Source organism: Acanthochromis polyacanthus, chromosome 10 (assembly GCF_021347895.1).
Source record: "Acanthochromis polyacanthus isolate Apoly-LR-REF ecotype Palm Island chromosome 10, KAUST_Apoly_ChrSc, whole genome shotgun sequence".
Taxonomy (NCBI): Eukaryota; Metazoa; Chordata; class Actinopteri; family Pomacentridae; genus Acanthochromis; species Acanthochromis polyacanthus.
In genome coordinates, this window is record NC_067122.1 from 20,850,999 (window position 1) to 20,870,367 (window position 19,369).

General features: G+C 41.0%; 1 protein-coding gene across 1 annotated transcript; it reads left to right on the forward strand.

The window, feature by feature from the left end:
• The first annotated feature begins 9,761 nt into the window (after positions 1-9,761).
• Positions 9,762-12,561, forward strand: arsia (arylsulfatase family, member Ia). Its single transcript, XM_022216523.2, has 2 exons — positions 9,762-10,075; positions 11,163-12,561. The coding sequence occupies exons 1-2, from the start codon at positions 9,762-9,764 to the stop codon at positions 12,559-12,561; spliced, it is 1,713 nt and encodes a 570-aa protein (XP_022072215.1).
• Positions 12,562-19,369: the final 6,808 nt, after the last annotated feature.

Sequence of the window (19,369 nt, forward strand, 5' to 3'; positions counted from 1 at the left end):
TGAGTTACTGTGATATATGCTGATGTAACCTGGTAGTTTTATTAGAGTCTGCCTGTAATCAAAAACTGACCGTCAAATAAATTCAGTACGGTTCAAAAACATTTTGACATTTATTAATAAATAACTTATATGTAACTGTATATCTTAGAATAAAGTGCAGAACTTAAAAAAAGCATGACTGAACAACCTGGATCAACTTCTATACATCTTTTACAATACCTAAATCTCATAAATGTAAACATTTGAACACTTTTACATTTTTGTCTGTCTCATATTACTCCCCTAATATCTCTGCAGCTTAATGGGAGAGCTGAGCTGCTGCTTGTTTGAGCCGTTCTCAAAACATATTTTGATTATGTTCATAGTTGAGAAAGCTGCCTTACAGCTGTTTGCTGAGCCAAACATGGTCAGCATGTGACCACAATCTGTCCTCTAGAGATGTATAAGGCACAAAAGATACGGTCCGAATTTCCATATAACCACTTAAAAATGCGCAAACACATGTATTAGTATGTTTTTTTGACATAACGTTCATTTTTCTCTGTGTCAGGAAGCGGTGAAGCTGTATGGGACAGGGGAAGGTGTCTGGCTGAGAACAGGGCTCACTAAAGGCCGACCGCGGTCCGGATCCGGACCCAGACGCCGTCTATACGGGTGTAAATTTGACAGGTCGCTTCTATTTTACCGGTGCAACTTTCCAGTGTTTATCATTGGTCTATCGGCGCAGAAACGCACAGACCAATTATGTACGAGTTCAGGCATCCCACGTGACGCTACTCAGCCAATGACGTCGCTGAATCGCATCGCAGCTCTGCCTTCAAAAAGCAGCTGAGAGATGAGGGACAAAGAGGACAGTAGTGATGGAAGTTCGGCTCTTTTTTAGAGAGCTTTTGGCACTGCTTCCAAAGAAAAGCCAGTTCTTTCGGCTCCCAAACGGCTCCTAATTTATTATTCTTTGTAGTCTCATGTTTTTGCCTAACCTGGCAAATATGAATCGTTTGTGTTTTGACAAACTCTTTTTCATTCAGTGTTTTTATGAGAAGCCTTATAATTGACTCATTTTGTACATTTGCTCTGTTACAAAAACAGGTATTCTTGCTTTTGTTTATTATTTCAACCAAACTTTTTTTGCACAAAAAAATAAATGAACAAAACTCTGCACATGAACCCACAGAACCAGAACAGAACCAGAACCAGACTCAGTATTCAAACAGTATAAATGTCCTCAGAGCAGGCTGACATTTAGAAAAATCAGATGGCTGAGCTTGGATGGGCTGATACATTTCTTCTTTCAGTGAATATCTGCCGTGTTTTTGAGAAGATTCTCTCAGATGGAAGAAGTTGTCTCTCCTCCATCACCTTCACCAGGTGGGGCAGACTGAGGCCTTGTCCTGCCTCCAGCTCAGTGGGTCGTCTGCCGGTTGGATGAGGGCTTCCTCTAGATATGATCCTCCATTACAACGTCAGCTGTAGGATTTCTCCTGAATCATCTCCTGTAGCTCTTCCATCAAAGAGCCTCCACACAGCAGAAGTTTGAGGTTCCTCGTCCACTTTGTCCTCTAATGGTGGAGGTGTCAGGCTGCTGCTCTTATTCTCTGAAGTGTTTCATCAACAGCTCTGTTGTCAATGAAGGCAAGCTTCTTTAATCTAGGATCCAGTAACATGTTTTCTGCTAGGACAGTGTTAAACTCCATACTCCATTAAATACGTTAGGAGTCAGCTCTTCAGATTCACTACAAAGCATCGGCTCTGAGAGTCGTATCTTTTGTGCCTTATACATCTCTAGAGGACAGACTGTGGTCACATGCTGACCATGTTTGGCTCAGCAAACAGCTGTAAGGCAGCTTTCTCAACTATGAACATAATCAAAATATGTTTTGAGAACGGCTCGAACAAGCAGCAGCTCAGTTCTCCCATTAAGCTGCAGAGATATTAGGGGAGTGATATGAGACAGACAAAAATGTAAAAGTGTTCAAATGTTTACATTTATGAGATTGAATTATTGTTAAAGATGTATAGAAGTTGATCCAGGTTGTTCAGTCATGCTTTTTTTAAGTTCTGCACTTTATTTTAAGATATACAGTTACATATAAGTTATTTATTAATAAATGTCAAAATGTTTTTGAACCGTACTGAATTTATTTGACGGTCAGTTTTTGATTACAGGCAGACTCTAATAAAACTACCAGGTTACATCAGCATATATCACAGTAACTCAAGTTAGACATTATGATGTTCTGGACCTTTGCTGACTGGACCTCTCTGAATTTTAGCTGAATACCCCTGGCTTAGAAGAAGAGGGACATTAGTCTAGAACTTCTAATGACCCAACATCAGTCAGTGGAGAAAAAATAAGAAAAAGAAAGCAAAGCTAAATGAAACCATTTCAGTGTTTTAATAAGCCTGTTGCTTGTCCTGTGAATACTGCCGCTTTAGGGAACACTACAGCTGGAGCTAAGGTTAACGTTTAGGAAAGGGAGCCTGATGAAGAGGAAACATCAGCTCTACCTGATGGAGAGGAAACATCAGCTCTACCTGATGAAGAGGAAACATCAGCTCTACCTGATGAAGAGGAAACATCAGCTCTACCTGATGAAGAGGAAACATCAGGTCTACCTGATGAAGAGGAAACATCAGCTCTACCTGATGAAGAGGAAACATCAGGTCTACCTGATGGAGAGGAAACATCAGCTCTACCTGATGGCAGGAGGAGGAGCCGCTATAATGTCTATAAGTATCTAATTGGTAGTTTGAAATAAAGGAGCTGCTGCTGTGTGTGTGTGTGTGTGTGTGTGTGTGTGTGTACGCGTGGACATGTGAGTGCACGCGCACATATATGAGAACCTGACCTGGCTTTGGTTTATGAGGTTGGAGTATTCCCACTAGAAAAAACTAGACTACACCACTGGTTATGACTGTCATTACTGTGTACACGACTTGCTTTGATTTAGAGTTAGGGGAAGTGCAGTGGGGGCAGGCAATACAATGAAAGTCAGTCTGTCTGTGAATGCCAGCGCAAGAGCTTTATTGTGATGGGCAGGAGCTTTATTGTGCACCGGTGGGCTCCGAAGCCCCGCCCACCAATGAAACGAAATATGGAGTCGTATTTTCATTTTGGGGGTGAAAACGAAAAAACGAAAAAACGAACCGTTTCCTGTTTTTTTTGTTTTTGTTCAAAACGAAAAAACGAAAAAACGGCTTGATTTTTGTTTCTGCTTGTGTGTTTTATAGCCAGGAAACAAACGGATAAAACGTACCTTGTCCGCCAATTATTAGTAATTTTCCCCTAGCAACCATAATCTGATTGGCTATTTAGCTGCAGGTCAGGGGCACTTTGCCGAGCGCCCCGTGGGAGAATGACATACTGTAGTTCGGCGGAAATTCGGTTGTCGGTTGGTGTTAATGTTGTTTAAATGATTTAAAATACATGTAGGCACACACATACTATTAAGTAAAACTGAAGCTGATTGAAAAAAAAAAATCCCCTCCACAGCTGGTGGGGCGGAGCCCCAGCGCCCCCTATGGGCCAGCCGCCACTTGTGCTTTAGACAAACCCTTTCTCTCCACATCTCTTTGCTGTCGCCCTGTAATGATTTTGGTCAGTTTCAGCTCAGCTGAATATTCTGTCCCAGGAGAGAAACTAGAGATTTGCACGATCTGGATCAGTCTTGTTTTGTGTGGAGTATGTGGTTTATAGTGGCATATTCTTGAGTTTCTTGTATCACTCAGCAGAATAAACAGAGATAGAAAACTAATATATGAGTGTGTATCAAAAACTCAGGCCTCCTGATTATTGTAACATGCTACTCGCCCTGCTAAAAGCTTTACAAGCTCTCCATGAATGAATGGGGGCACATTTGTGGAGAGCAAAGCTGGTTCTGATATATATTTAGCTGTGACGACAGATGTTTAAAGGTGAGAAATTAAAGGTAAGGGCCAGCGCCGACCACTGGCTCATACTTGAGGAAATAACTCCAGTATTATCCTGTAAGTCTTAAAATAAACTCTGTCTTCTTGTCCGCCCTGTAGCTACCTCCTCAGCTCTTTCCGCTGTGGCTCTTGGTTTCTTGACTCAGCTCTCTTCTTAAATCTCTTCATGTTAGAAAAAACATTCCCCATCCTCATAGCCAGACAATCCACAAACTATTCGATCAAAGAAACGGATCAGAAATGTCTCAAAAGCTGACAGGAAGGTCAGGCTAATGTCTGTCAGACTTCTTTGGATAAAAGAGTGACTTTTTATTTAGTCTGATTGGTTTGGGAGAACACTAAAGATAACTAAACACAACAGATTGTGAAGAAATACATTTAAAAAATGCTGGTGGGGAGACTTTGGGTCAAACTAGAGGAGATTATTGGGTAAGCAGAGGGTCAGTAGCAGTAAAACGTCTGAAAGAGCCCATTCATTAGGGAAACCAGGAAAGGAAAGCAGTGTGAGTTCCAAACCCAACGTCAGTGCTCAGTGGGTCTCACCAAGGCTTGATTTCACCATCGTCCACCACCCTTCTCCCCCAAATGCTCACATTTGACGGCAAACAAGCCGGTTATGAGGCTGACTCAGCTCCCATTCTCAGAGTGTTGATGAGACAGACCACCAAAGTTTAACAGAAGAGAAAACTATTTGTACAACGGGAAATGTAATATTTCCTCAGCTCACTTTCACTGTAAACATCGTAACACATTAAATTACATACCGATGTGGCTAAAATAGGATTTTAGAGAGTGTAAAGAAACTGAAAAGAAGCAGGGGACCAAATAACTTCACATCTTTGAGTGCAAGCAAAAAAAAGAAGCCGAACATTTCCTTTGGCTTTGATGACATGCTGCAGTAAAATGATGGGGATGTTTGTACAGGTTACCCTCGTAAATGGCAGTCTGTTTCTCAGGAAATAAATCTACTTTACATTCCGTGCATTTAGCAGCTCACATCTGTGCTCACTTTGCAGGTAATTACCTACAACTGCAGCCGGTCAGGTTTGTTATCACTGGACACCTTCAGTGTGTCACAACTTGTCAGCACTGCTGCATTGAAACAGCAGTAAAACTAATTTAGGTAAAACACTTCTTCAATGTGAATTCATCTTATATTATGTGAATGAAACAGAGTGGGCTAATTCATTAATGTAACATAACAGAAGCCAATAAACTTGTGCACAGTGTCCCCTTTGTGGTTCTTTATTAAGTTTCTTGCAGATGTACATCCAGGTGGCTTTGCAGGAGGGTCATAATGAAGTGTCATGTCTGGTTTTACTGACCAGGTGCTGCTGCAGCTTCACAAGAGCCAAATCAAACACACTTGTGCTGGAGCTCTACCTTGAAGACTGCCTCATCTGTGAGGTCACAAGTATGGCCTGATCTGTGAACGTTAAAACCACCAGAGACAGGAAATCCTAGAGATCATACTCTTCATTTGATGAACACCTATTTTTCACACATGTACCAACAGTTTCGTGCACTGCAGATCTACTGACAGTGGTTTTTGCTTTTGAAGGTGACACGGTAAACCACACACTGTCAGAGACTCAAACCCACACGAACTCGCAAAGACAAACTGAAACACAAAGTTTAGTTGTTATTTGAATATACTGTGAGACAAATCTGCTAAAAGCGGATAAATCACATCTGGGCTTTATTATGTTACAAAAATGTCGAATTTCTGGGGAAACACTTTTGAAAACATGCCAAATTTGCTGTAAACTCAAAATGAAGCTAAAATTTAAGCCAGTAAACTTAAGCTGTGTATTCTGGGGACTCCAGCAGTGAATACATCATCTAGTCAGCGAAACTCTATCAAGTGAAATAATTAGGTGTCAGGATGTTTTGTATGTAGTTTTTCTGCTTACCTAAATCTCAAAATCCTGTCTTTTTCAGTTTTAGGCCTTTTGTAGTGACTGCTTTCAACCTCTGTAAAAAAAAATGGAAAATGTCATGATGACAGTCTGGTTTAATTTGACTAATCTGAGTCAAGAGAGAAAGGTGACTGTATATGACCCAAAAAAATACTAAATTTGGTGAACTCTCGGTGAAAGGTTGATTAAAGATGAAAAAGAGCAAAAATGTTGAGCTAAACTGTGAAACAAGGCAGCTATTGTACATAGTAGAGAGGCGTCAAGCTGAATAGACTTAAAGTAAAGGTTTTGGCTCGGGGTTGGCGCACAGGAAAACAAGAACACTTCCATCCAGTCTTACTCAGATTAGAAAATTGGGGTGAGAGGGGGAGTAATGTGCAGGTTTACTGGCAGGGCTGCGTTGATTAGAAAGGTGGTAGTGTTCACAGGGAAGGGGAGCAGCAGTATTCAGTAACAGCTCCTCTTCCTTTAGCCAAAGCCAACATCTGGTGTCGACCAACACAGAGTGGCAGCAGCAGCAGCTTCCCCCTCTAAGTCCCTGCTTCCCTTTCAACTCATTATTGCTTTCCACGGGTCCTCACATGAAGCTGTTTGGAGATACAAGAAGATGTTGTGAGGCCTGTTGGGTGTTCTGTGAGTTTGTTAGGAGTTTATGAGTTGTTTAATGTAAGTCTTAACAGATAAAACAAATGGCAGTCTGCAACTGAAGCTTACTTTTGATCTGACAGTGAGAAAATGAAACCACAGAAACAGGGGAAGTGGTGAGAGGTCAACACGTGGGGTTTGGAAAAGCTACCGGTATCATACACTCACTTCATGAATGAGTCTTTCCAGCTTGAGGCAAGAAGTCTGTCCTTCTGAACTAAACCACACGTTTATTGTGTTTTATACATCCACTTTTAATTAAAAGGAAGCAAAAAAACCAAGCGTTGTTAACTAAATAACGCTTTATGGGACTCTGTTCACACACAGATTGGATAATTAGGAGGCTAATAAACAAACAAAACACTCCACAGATGTTCTCAGTGTAAGTCTGAGACCTTCCAAAGTGGCAGATTTAAAAGTTGCTATGACATTTTTGAAATATTCAGTTAATTAGGATTCTTTCGTTCACCACAAATATGTGTGGATCTGTAGAACTCAGGCAGTGTGCGCGGTAAATTCAAACTGAAAGGGTTTATTTAGCATTTATATTTACGACAGCGTGGAGAGGGGGGATGATCAGTGTCATTAAAACATGAAAGGAGCCGAATAAGAGTCTAAGAATGTGATCTGTAGACTTAAAACTTTAATTTTCACTGAGTCACAACAACAACTCAGTGTGAGCAGAGTGACCTCCTTCAACTTACCTGACGTGACCACTTAGTGTATCTGAATCATGCTATTACTGGAATTAGACCGCTGCGGTTTACAGGAATATTAATAAATTAGCATATCTTTTATTTTTAGCAGCCGCACAAGATAAGACCAACAAATAGCTGTAAAAAATAACCTCCAGAAACCAAGGTTGTTGTTTATTTAGTGTCACTGAAATTCTCCTCCAGGTGCAGCGTAACGTAGCTCTTTCCGTAAATACTGTCATCAAACCATTTCTTGGTTAATGGTTGAATTCTTGGTGGAATGACTTTGGCGACATGACAATTCATGAAAGGATTAGCAAACGTGCGGTGTGAGCTGTAATACATCTGCGGTATCAACCTATCAACGGATGTTATGTTAATATTTGAGTGTGTGAGAGATGTGAGCGTCTGTGCACGTGTGTTGTTTGTGTTGTGATGTGAGCAGAGTTGTTGTCGACCCCAGTAAGCTGCCTCATCTACACCTCTGACCGACAGAAATCACATGAGTCACATCTCATAAGTGTGGCTGCCCAAAGATGAAGAAACTCTGTCTTACCTGAAAGCCACCCAGAGGTATTAATGGCTCTCTGTCCTTCCCTCTTTGTTGACTTTAACCTCTTGTGAATTGTTAATATCAGCTTCAGTCCATGTAATTGCACAACATCTCTGGGTTTATGTGAAGACCATCAGACATCTAAGCCGCTCCCTCTAGGAAAAGTACATAAATAAACATGATGGTGTAAAACTTCAGGTGCACCTCAATCATGTTTTTTTTTCTCCCTCTTTCCCAACTTGACCTGAGAAACTCCACTCCAAAGAGGCCTTCTCTTGCTGCTGGGCAAACACGCTCAGTCACAGCCTCATGCCCTTTACTGGAGGCTCATACTTCCTTTGGCTGCACTGCGACCTCCGTGCCCGCAAGTCCTAATATCAACATTTGCATGGTGTGATGTTTTACCTTGCAGTATGTGGACCAATTGCTGACGTTTTTCCGTGTGTGTGCAGACCATGTTTCACCTCAGTGACCCTGAGGCATTTAGAAGACTTTGGTTTTTAACTTAAAAGTATCTTCTGACAGTGAATGCAGAAGATAGAAATATTAGGATTCTTATGAGGTGTGACAAAAAAGAAACGGGACATTTTTGCTGATCACATGATTCAGCAGGAATGGTGTAAATCATAGTGTTGCTCAGCATCTCAACAATGTCTGAGGAAAGCTCCACTTCAATTGACCTATTGGCTTTTGCTTCACAGGTGGGTTTATCGGTCCAGTCAAATACAAGGTCAAGGAACTGGTGTGGAGCGATCACAGACCAGAGATGTCATTACTTCAAGGTGTCAGGAGAAACTAGATGTTTTTTCACCAAGTCGCTCAACATATTAAAAGGTCACAAAGAGAGATTAAGAGAGCTGATTAAAGTGTCTCCAAACTTGTTTCGCCACTTGAAAAGTACAATTACAAGTCTAATTTCATCATTAATTACGCCAGTTTATAAAAATCCAGATCAACCTACATTTCCCCTTTTGCAATCAGCAGAAGGCCTTTATATTTTTTTCTTATCAACTGTTTTCTACATTCAACTCTTCTTCCACAATTATGCAGCACAGTTGATTCCCTGCATTTTTCTCAAAGTGGAACTGCAGGATGATGAAAGTCCTCAAACCAGATGCTATGCAACCATACCTCCACTCAGAGCTGTGGCTGAGGCTGTGCAGTCCTGCTGCTTTCTGTTGACCCGCTGGATGATTTGTAAAGTGCTTCTTTGACGCCCGGTTGGAGATGTTATCAGAGTCGGGGAAGCCTGCTCCTTCTCTCTCCTCGGCTCTGCAGAGCTCATAAAACAGCAGGAATAGTGAGTGAGTGTTGGTGAGCGCTGTGGAGTGGAGTGGGGAACAGTGTCTGTGATTGTGTCTGAAGCGCCCCACAGCCGCCCTGAGACTCACATCTCCCCCACACGCCGTGGGTGAGGGTGTTTCTCTGTAGACTCTCTGTCACCCATGGCTAAACCTGCTCAGATTTGGAGATGTTTTTTTTTACTTGCTTTCTAGTAATTTGTGAAGTTGGCAGTGTGGATCATTGAAATCAAATGACCATGAAGTAACATGAATAAAGAGGAGCTTTATGATGTGATGCTTTTGGCTGCTTTTCCAATGTGAACGTTTGCACCAGAGCATCCAGCCTCTCAGAGTAATGTGCAGACACAGCCAAAGTATCATTAATGTGAGATGTAAACTCACCATTAACACCTCGATGTAGTAGAAATACCTCTGTGTGGTTGTTATTTTGATGGGGGACTGATGTTATTTCAGCGTGGCAATAAGGCACATGGGCGGGGTTAATGAGACCACTAGGGAAAGTGAAATGCTTTCAAAAGAGGCTGGAACAGTTTGGAGAGGCAGAGGATGGAGGAGTAGCTTTGCTCGTTGCCATACTGCCATCCAATCACGCAAAGGGTTATATTTTTAATATTTGAGGATATCTTTTTTCAACTCGAACCTCACTTCAAGATGATTCGCTGACAAGACACTGGATAAAAAGCAGGTTTGAGTGACAGAAAGTATCACAGGAACCATGGCAACGACAGCTCTGACCGGTTTCTCCATGATGAGTCTACTCAGCCTCGGGTACCTGACCTGGGATCTGATGAGCCCGAACCAGGTGGAAAACGAGCCCGATCCAAGTTTTATGGACAGGTCTCCAGTCCCACAGCCTCCTCACATTATTTTCATCATGACAGACGACCAGGGCTTCAACGACATCGGCTATCACAGCTCAGACATCAGGACACCGGCGCTGGATAAACTGGCTGCAGATGGAGTGAAGCTGGAAAATTATTACATCCAGCCCATCTGCACCCCGTCTAGGAGTCAGCTCATCACCGGCAGGTACAATCTTTGTCCTTGGTGTCCACAGTTTCTAAACAATTTAAACTAAATACTCACTGCTGGATACAAATTACAGTGTTGCAGAAGCAGTTTACATGTCACAAAACACACATAGCTTACTCTTTAGGAAAGAAAAAAATATTATTTAAAAAAATATACACATATGTATACAAATGAAAGTTAATAAAAATTGAACCAAAAAAGATTTTAAATATTTTAAATATGCAAAGTCACTCAGAATGCAATCTTTCTGGGATTATATTGATGTACATGCAAATGCAAATATCTGCTGAGGTTCTGCAAAACTGATTAATGAAATCATTACCGTACTTTGGATGTTTTTGCAGCACATACACTTTTTATTAACACTTAAATGGATAGGTGAAAATTGACAGATTCAACAGTTTTAGAATATTGTTCTTTATGTATCACAATATTGAGTTAAATGGCAATACATATATTGTTCTAGTCTACAAAAACCAAAAGTAAAAGTTAGATTTTGGTGTCCTGGCATGTTCCTGAACCTCAGTGGAAAGGCCTTCAAGTGTTTTTTATGCCAAAATCAATGATAATTTTGTTGTCTCACAAACTGAACACATAGAAAGCTGTTAATAAACTGCCCAGATGTTCATTTTTTGGTTAGAAATTGAAATGGTATTAAAAACAATTTGCAATTTGCCCAATTTTGAATAAGAATCCCCATTTTAAACCTTTAGCGTCAAGTTGTAAACATATTTGTGACTGAAAATGTAGGCCCTGTTCACACAAGAAGTATACCTACTTTAACATAACTTGTTATTTGTGATTTAAATAATTTGTTATTCTTAAATAAATTGGGCTGTCAAAAATCTTACAACAGGTCTCAGAACAAATACAGTTTTTCCACAGCTCTCTGTGTGTGTTCATGTCACTGCACATTGTTTGAGGAAGGAAATAGGGGTGGTCTCCTGCTCCCTCCTCTACTCTTCTGTAATCTTTCAGTCCCCTCTCCACCCCTTTCTCACTTCACAATCTCACTGAATCTCATAGATTCAGAATGATAATGCATTTGACTTTTTGCATGTTTTCTTAATCCTTACCTCTACAGATACCAAATCCATACTGGTTTGCAGCACTCCATCATCCGGCCTCGCCAGCCCAGCTGCCTGCCCTTTGACCAGGTTACCCTCCCCCAGAGGCTTCAGGAGCTTGGCTACTCCACCCACATGGTAGGCAAGTGGCACCTGGGTTTCTATAAGAAGGAGTGTTTGCCCACTCGCCGTGGCTTCGACACGTACTTTGGCTCTCTAACAGGCAGCGTGAACTACTACACATATGACTCCTGTGACGGCCCTGGGCTGTGTGGCTTCGACCTCCATGAGGGGGAGTCGGTCGCCTGGGGTCAGAGGGGCAAATACTCCACCCATTTGTACACACAGCGAGTTCGCAAGATCTTGGCAACCCATGATCGTCAGTCCCAGCCGCTGTTTATTTTCCTCTCCTTCCAAGCTGTTCACACGCCCCTACAGTCTCCGCGGGAATACATCTACCCATACCGCAGGCTGGAAAACGTGTCACGCAGGAAGTACGCAGCGATGGTCTCAGCAGTAGATGAGGCGGTTCGTAATATAACATACGCTCTCCGCAAGTATGGATACTATCAGAACAGTGTCATCATTTTCTCTACTGACAATGGCGGCCAGCCTTTGTCAGGTGGCAGTAACTGGCCATTAAGAGGACGTAAAGGCACGTATTGGGAAGGTGGCATCCGGGGTCTGGGGTTCGTCCATAGTCCTCTTTTGAGGAGGAAGAGGAGGGTGAGCAAGGCGCTGGTCCATATTACTGACTGGTACCCAACACTAGTGGGATTAGCTGGTGGCAACGAGTCCCTGATTGAGGGACTTGATGGGTATAACGTTTGGGAAGCCATCAGTGAAGGGAAGGAGTCGCCAAGACTGGAGATTCTCCACAACATTGACCCTATGTATAACCATGCACGAAGTGGCTCCCTCCAAAAAGGATATGGGATTTGGAATACAGCCATTCAGGCCTCCATACGAGCCGGAGACTGGAAACTCCTGACAGGAGACCCCGGCTATGGGGACTGGATCCCACCACAGATGCTTCCAGGTTTCCCTGGTGGCTGGTGGAACCTGGAACGCCACACTGAACCCCGTAAGTCAGTGTGGCTGTTCAACATCTCTGGAGATCCCTATGAACGTTATGACCTGTCTGAACAGAGGCCAGATGTGGTAAAGGAGCTGTTAGCCAGACTGGTGTACTACAACCGCACTGCGGTGCCTGTTAGGTACCCCTCAGAGGACCCACGGGCTGACCCTCACCTGAATGGAGGTGCCTGGGTGCCCTGGGTGGGAGACGAAGAGGAGGATAGCTGGGACAGTGTTTACCAGAAAAAGAGCATGGATTGGAAGAAAAAGCTCAAACTATCCAAAAGCAGAGCGTTTTTCAGGAGACTCAACACAAGGATCATGTCCAACAGAATATAGAAAGCAAAAAACTAAAAAAAAAGACAGTTATATGAATATTAGTACTCTTTGGTCACATGTGAAGATGTGTTTTCACAAAAGGAACCACATTTGGTTCACCTGCAGTTACTGAGCTGTAGCTGCAGGTAATGATCAGTCTCTACATAAGAACTGATTCATTAAATAAGACTGGTGACTATTTCCATCATTTAGTTTGTTTGTATCTTTTTGAATAAAATGTGTGTGTTCCTAAAGTGAGTATTAGAAACTCAAAAAATGTGAACAGAATCTATTTTACGCGTGTTAAGGAATGCGTTTTACTCTCATACATGGAGACTGCAGCTTTAGAAGATGGGGCTGTTTGATAAAACGTGTGTTTGACAAAATGACAAATCCCCTGAGACCTTTTGTATCTTTGATTCATGCAAATAATGACTACCTCTGTGTCAATGTGACATGAATTGCAAGCTTTGTTTCCTTTATTCAGACTCATTCTCAGCTTCTTTTATTTATTTATTTCACACATTTTCAAAGAGAATATTTGAACAAGGTTTTTGTAAAACTCTGACTCTGTTTTCCTTTTGTATTTTTATTATTAACTTGATTAATCTTTGTAGTATTACAAGAGAGTTTCCTTCTTTTGTTCCCTGGGTTAGCAAATCTTGTTATCATGCAGGAGCTTTAGAATTCAAATGAGCGCATAGGTTTTTTGCTGAAAGCTAAGACATTTGTCACAGCTATTTATTACAAGCTTCTTACAAGATTATTACTTTCAGGGGAATTAGCAACAGGCATCTTATGAGACAAGAATCTGACAGTGGATTCTGTTCTTCTTCAGAAAAATGTTTTTAAAGTTTATATGAAAATGTCAGCCAGCTATGAGAGTAAACTGTCTGCCATAATGGCCCACATTAAAGCCTTACCATGCAGCAGAGCAGTTAATAAACCCTAAGTATGCCCTACCTGCTCAATATATACTGATGCATAAAATTTATTCTCACTTCCGTTTTTTGGACAGGGCAAGGAGAAGTTTGCCAACCTAAAATCACTGCTGCTTTGGCAATAGTTACTAAGTGGTTGAAACACGTGCTGTCATCCTGGTCACATACTGTGCTCAGTGTGATTTCAACAACAACAGAACACAGGTTTTTTTCCATATGCTGCGCATATTTCCTCAGATCACCCACTCGAACAGTGAGTTTTACATTGCAAGAAGAAGTGAGACGGTTCATTTCCTGCTTTTCTGCAGACAACATACCAAGAGCGCCACGTTTGCTGTCTTGCCTCGGTATCTGGCAACACGCTCAAGCTGTGGTTCACTGCAGATTTATGTTAGCAGCTATTCTGGTTGAGAGCAGCATGGAGCATTTTCTTATTCTTGTGATGTTAGCAGGAGGAACACATGGTAAGATTATCATCATAAAGAGGCAAAATTAAGCATTTGCAGTCGCATTGAAATAGTGTGAATGGTTTTAACTCATTTACTTATTCTTTTTTTAACGTGTCTCTCCCAGCTTTTATTCCGGCTGCTGAAACAAAATGCAATGCTTCCCAGATCACACCCCCATGCTCTGCTGTTCTCGGAGGATCTGTGTATATCCAAGTGATGACCAATGCCAGTGGATATCGCCTGTTGTGCAAGAAGATACTTCCCAGTGGATCCATAACTGTTTCGGAGTGAAGAGAGAAAAGGTGACGATACAGGAGGAATTTAGAAACAGAACAGAGTTCTTCATCAACAACGGAACGCTGAAGATCACAAATGTGGTGAGGAATGATTCAGGTCAATACAGCGTAGAGGTCTTTGGTCCAGATGGAGTCTTTATTAGAATGACGACCTTCAACCTGAATATTGAAGGCAAGTATGCTGTTATGTGACTTTATCTTTCAACTTACTCATGCTCTTCTATTACTAAATGTTAAATTTGGTGTGAAAATGCACCAGTTGTGCAACAAAAGGTAGTTAAAAGCAGAACAAAGTTCATAGTGTTGCTTAGATTTATCAGATTGGTCACCGAGAATAAACAGTCTGCTATGGATCTAGTATTCAATGTAATACATGTACTTGCTGATATGACAGCTGTGTAGTGTTTCTTTCTAAAAGTGCTACTTTCAAATACCAACACAACCTCAGATTATTGACATTTTCTGATATTTTTAGTAACACACAGAGAAATTCTCATAAGAATGATTAAGTCTACATTGAAGTCATAGAAATATAACCGAGTCCTGCATTTAAAAGTAACTACTGTTTAACCTTCAAAGGTATACTAAAACTTTCCATTCAGTAACCGATTATTTATTTATATTCTTAATGTGTGTGACCTGAACTCAGCGGTAGAGAAAAGGTGTGGTTCAGTGACAGGAACTAACTGTGGTTTAACAGAAACTTTCAGTATTTGTCACCTTTCTATTCTGTTCTTTAGTGATATTGTACGTGACACCTCAGCTATGAAATGAGATTTTTTTTCATGAATATCATCCTCACAAAGAGTGTGAAGTTGCTGCAGATTTCATGTGTTCGCTGGATTTTTTCACTGATGTTTTCCTAAATGTTGTATTTTGCTGCATAACACCTTGGAAAGAAGTTATACACAAGCAGCTGTTTTAGATTTCATGTTGAATTCCTTTGACGTTTTAACCCACACCCTTCACATACGACAGGGCAGATGACTTGATATTTGTATTCGGATTAGCTTATGCAGCCCAACTGGGAGGTATATTGTGTAATTTTAACTGACAAAAACTGCAGGATGTGTCTTAATGTAGACTTTTGATGTTGCTCAGCTACAGTTTTTAAAACACACATGAGCACTCCGTAAAGAATCCCACTACACAATGCCCTCCACTGATGAGTTTAGTAGCCCATCATGTGGCTCCTCGTGTCCTCCAATGCCTGTGATAGACAAGTCAGATGGGCAGCACGAGCCAGCATACCACCGGGGCTATCAAGTGGGCAGCTCCATACCACCCCCACCTCCATGCCAGCTCCTCCCGTTCACCATCACCACGAGCAGAACAGTCCAATTTAACAACACAATCTCCACGGTATTACCATGTTCAACAGGCCCAGGCTCTGTACAGGTAGTGACAACTCTGATACTAAATACCCTGTTTTGGCCCCCAACTGACATTATTTCTCCTCATCCAGATCCACTGACTTGTCTTACCTGCTCAGTCTGACATTTCCTTCACCATCTTTCACAAATTCTGAGATAGTTGATCGTGCTACAAACCCTCTACATCCTACTTCTACTGGATAAACTCTAACTTTCCAACCTCGCTGTCTTGTTTCTGCTGCCACCTTTCATACACCTCCTCCACTGAGTCCTGCTTCTTTGTAACAGACTTTCTGCTGACTGATCAATCATAGCAACCTGTCAGCCTCAGGTTAGGGCAAACTATAACCTGTGGCACTACGAGTTTCTTCCCAAATCTATCTGCATCTCCCAGTCATTAGCACCCTTCAGGTATTTACTAGCCCACCTTTCTTTGCATCTCTCTCCTTCACAGACAAACTGAATGATAGCACTCTTTCCCTGACCACACCCTGGATTCACCTGCCGTTTCCTAGTTTCACTCCGCACTAAGCTTTTGAACACCCGGTTACGTCAACCTGAAAGAATATGCCTTAAAGCTGCTGTCTCTGCACAAAATGGGCAGGTTGGATCCTCCACCCAGTTTCCCTGCTTGCCCTGTTCCGATTAGGAATTATAAGAAGGACTACTTTCTTTCTGTTCAAAGTCCTTCTTGCCGTTGAAGTATTGGACTAAATGCAAGACACCACCCACGTTAACAAACACAAAAGTTTGCATTTGAATACTTCACTAGTAATATAGTTATCACTGTGGTTTCTTTCTTCAGAAAACACTTTTCAAATCCTGATCCCAGTCTGTGCTGCGCTGGGTGCTCTCCTGCTTCTGGTGTGTTTCTGCTGTGTGTGTGTAGCAGTGAAGTGTCGGAAGAAGTCAGGTAATTATAAGAATTCCCTTATTTCAAATAAAAGGTCAGTGAATAATGGAATCTTTTCAGTGAGCCTTTTCTTTCTGTTTTAATTGTTCTGTGTTCTGTGCAGACTCACGTACGTAACTGAGAATGTAAAAGCTTCAGTATGAGTTTGGACGAAAGAACTCAGCTGAAGACCATTATCAACGATGGACGCTGAATATAGGACTCCTTGAAAACTCCAGAAAACAGGGCTTTTAACATATATGAGATGCTGAAAAAGACTGTGGAGGTTTCAACTCGTATCTCATATTGGTTTTGAAAATGATTTTGATAAAACAACAGTGAATTGTGAAAGTTGTCTGCATCTAATTTTGGTACAGCAGCAGCAGAAGCTGTGTAACCACATTTCTGAGGTCACTTATCGGAAGAACTCAGTGTAAATCATATTTGATCTGCTCTTTGTGAAACGATACAAACAGAATGCTGGTTATAACTGATAGGCTTGAATTTCTTCTTTCATCTTTTGGATCAAACTTTTGTTAATTTTTTTTAAAAACCTCTTTATTTTCTACCTTAAATGCAGCATGTTTTTTTTCTTCTTTTTAGCTTGTAGTTTAGTCCATGTGCTAGACTCTGGTTACATACAGATGTCAAATAAACTTTAATGTGCAATCAGACATAATATTCATAGAGTTCTGTATATTGTATGAGAACAGCAGCAGTCTGAGAAGCAAAGTAATATGGAATTAAACTGCATTATTGTCAAAAGTAACAATAAATGTGTTGATATCACAAAATAAGGCCAACAAGCATCACCATTTCTGATGCAGTTGTTTTCTAGAGTCAGTGTCTGTGCCAAAAATCATATAAATGTAAGACTTTGAAGACCACCAGGGCAGTGGATGACTAAAGCAGTTTATTTCTAAGTCCAACTGGAATTCAGCTCATCATTCATGTTGTACTATCACAGCAAATGAAGACAGTGTTTGGGTTTCCTTCAAACTATATCAAGTTTAAGCAACATCTGTTTATATTGAACTTTTAGATTAGGCCATAAGAAACATGTGCATCATTTTGTATTGTGTATTTCTTAACTGAACAGACAGCTGGTACAATGGTACAATACAATGGCATGGTAGGACATAAACATAATGAGTGTAAAATAAAATTGTACTTTGTACTATTTCATCATCTTATATTGACATCTCATTTCCTCCACATAACTTAAAGTACAAGTACTTTATTTATAACTGAAAAGATGATCTATCAGACAGACAAGATGTAACTGAGCAGAACAACAGAGTAAAAAGAGAACCTATGGGAGAAAATGTACATAAATGGTTTGTATGTTGACATTTTTCTTGCAGCTTGTTTCACTTCCTATATAGTTGAGTGCAGTGACAATCTTTCCTTGTTTAGTATGATGAAACTTAACGTGTCATTTTAAAACACAGAACTTTAGAAACTGTCCAAAAGCTTCTCCTAGATTTCTGACACTTTCTGTGAAGCTCACACACTGGTTATTTAACAAGATGACTTTAAATGAAAGACAAACTATTTCAGAATGCACTTTTGATAATAATGTCTTGAGATGTGGTCTTGTGTGACTGCCATCATTTTTTATTATTCTGTTCCCACTATGAATGAGGAACTCATGTTGTCTTTGCAATGCTGGAAATAACTCAGCAAGAAGTGTGTCTGAGAGGGTGGTTTTGAGGTTTGACTGTTTGAGATGGTTTATTAGTAAAACTGATAAATAAATGTACACCATGATTATACATTTTAAACATGACTGTGTTAAAGTGGCTTCATACCCTCAGTACATAAAAACATCCTGGTTCACTTGTTTAACTCAGTTTAATCCTGTCAGTGAAACTGTACATCTTTCTAAAGTAAGACATCATAATGTTCCTGTGAGTGCAGATCATTGAGAAAAATTACATATTACATGTTTTGACTGGGGGCTGCACAGTGTATAGTGGATAGCATTTTTGCCTTGCAGCAAGAAGACCCCCAGTTCAAATCCCAGGTTGGGCCTGGGATCTTTCTGCATGGAGTTTGCATGTTCTCCCTGTGCATGCGTGGATTTTGTCTGGGCACTCCGACTTCCTCCCACAGTCCAAAAATATGCTGAGGTTAATTGATAACTCTAAATTGCCCGTAGGTGTGAATGTGAGTGTGATTGTTTGTCTGTATATGTAGCCCTGCGACAGACTGGCGACCTGTCCAGGGTGTCCCCTGCCTTCGCCCGAGTCAGCTGAGATAGGCTCCAGCACCCCCCGCGACCCTAGTGAGGATAAAGCGGTGTATAGAGAATGGATGGATGGACATGTTTTGACTGTTATGATCACATCCTGCTTGGCTTGAGAAATCATCTTATCTGAAGCTGAAATATACAAACAGTGAACATGCACTTCTTCCTTTGCGATGGTTACGTAACTCAGACACCGACCCACACATGAACAGTTTTATACAAGAACCAGAAATGAATAAAATATAATCAAATGTTTTGTATGAATGATGTTTTTGTAAATACTTTGATCTCTTGTCACATATATACATGATGTTGATCAGAGTTGTATAACAGAAGCTGTCACCATTTGCCACAGTATCAACTCTTTACTATGTCATGAACTCAGACTAGACCAGTGAAAAAACTGAATCCATATTTGTGTCTTTATGAGCAAATGACAGCTGGACTTATTGAAGGTGAGGATGGTCCTCAGGTTCCACCTTTGTCGTTAAAATAGATTCTGCTGTTTCACTATTTTCATGTCCAGCCTGTACAAACTAATGACACTTCATGTAATGTTTCTGTTAGAGATGCTTTCATTGAGCTGTTAGTTCTACTGTGTGTTTTATCACTGAGCTCATTTAGTGG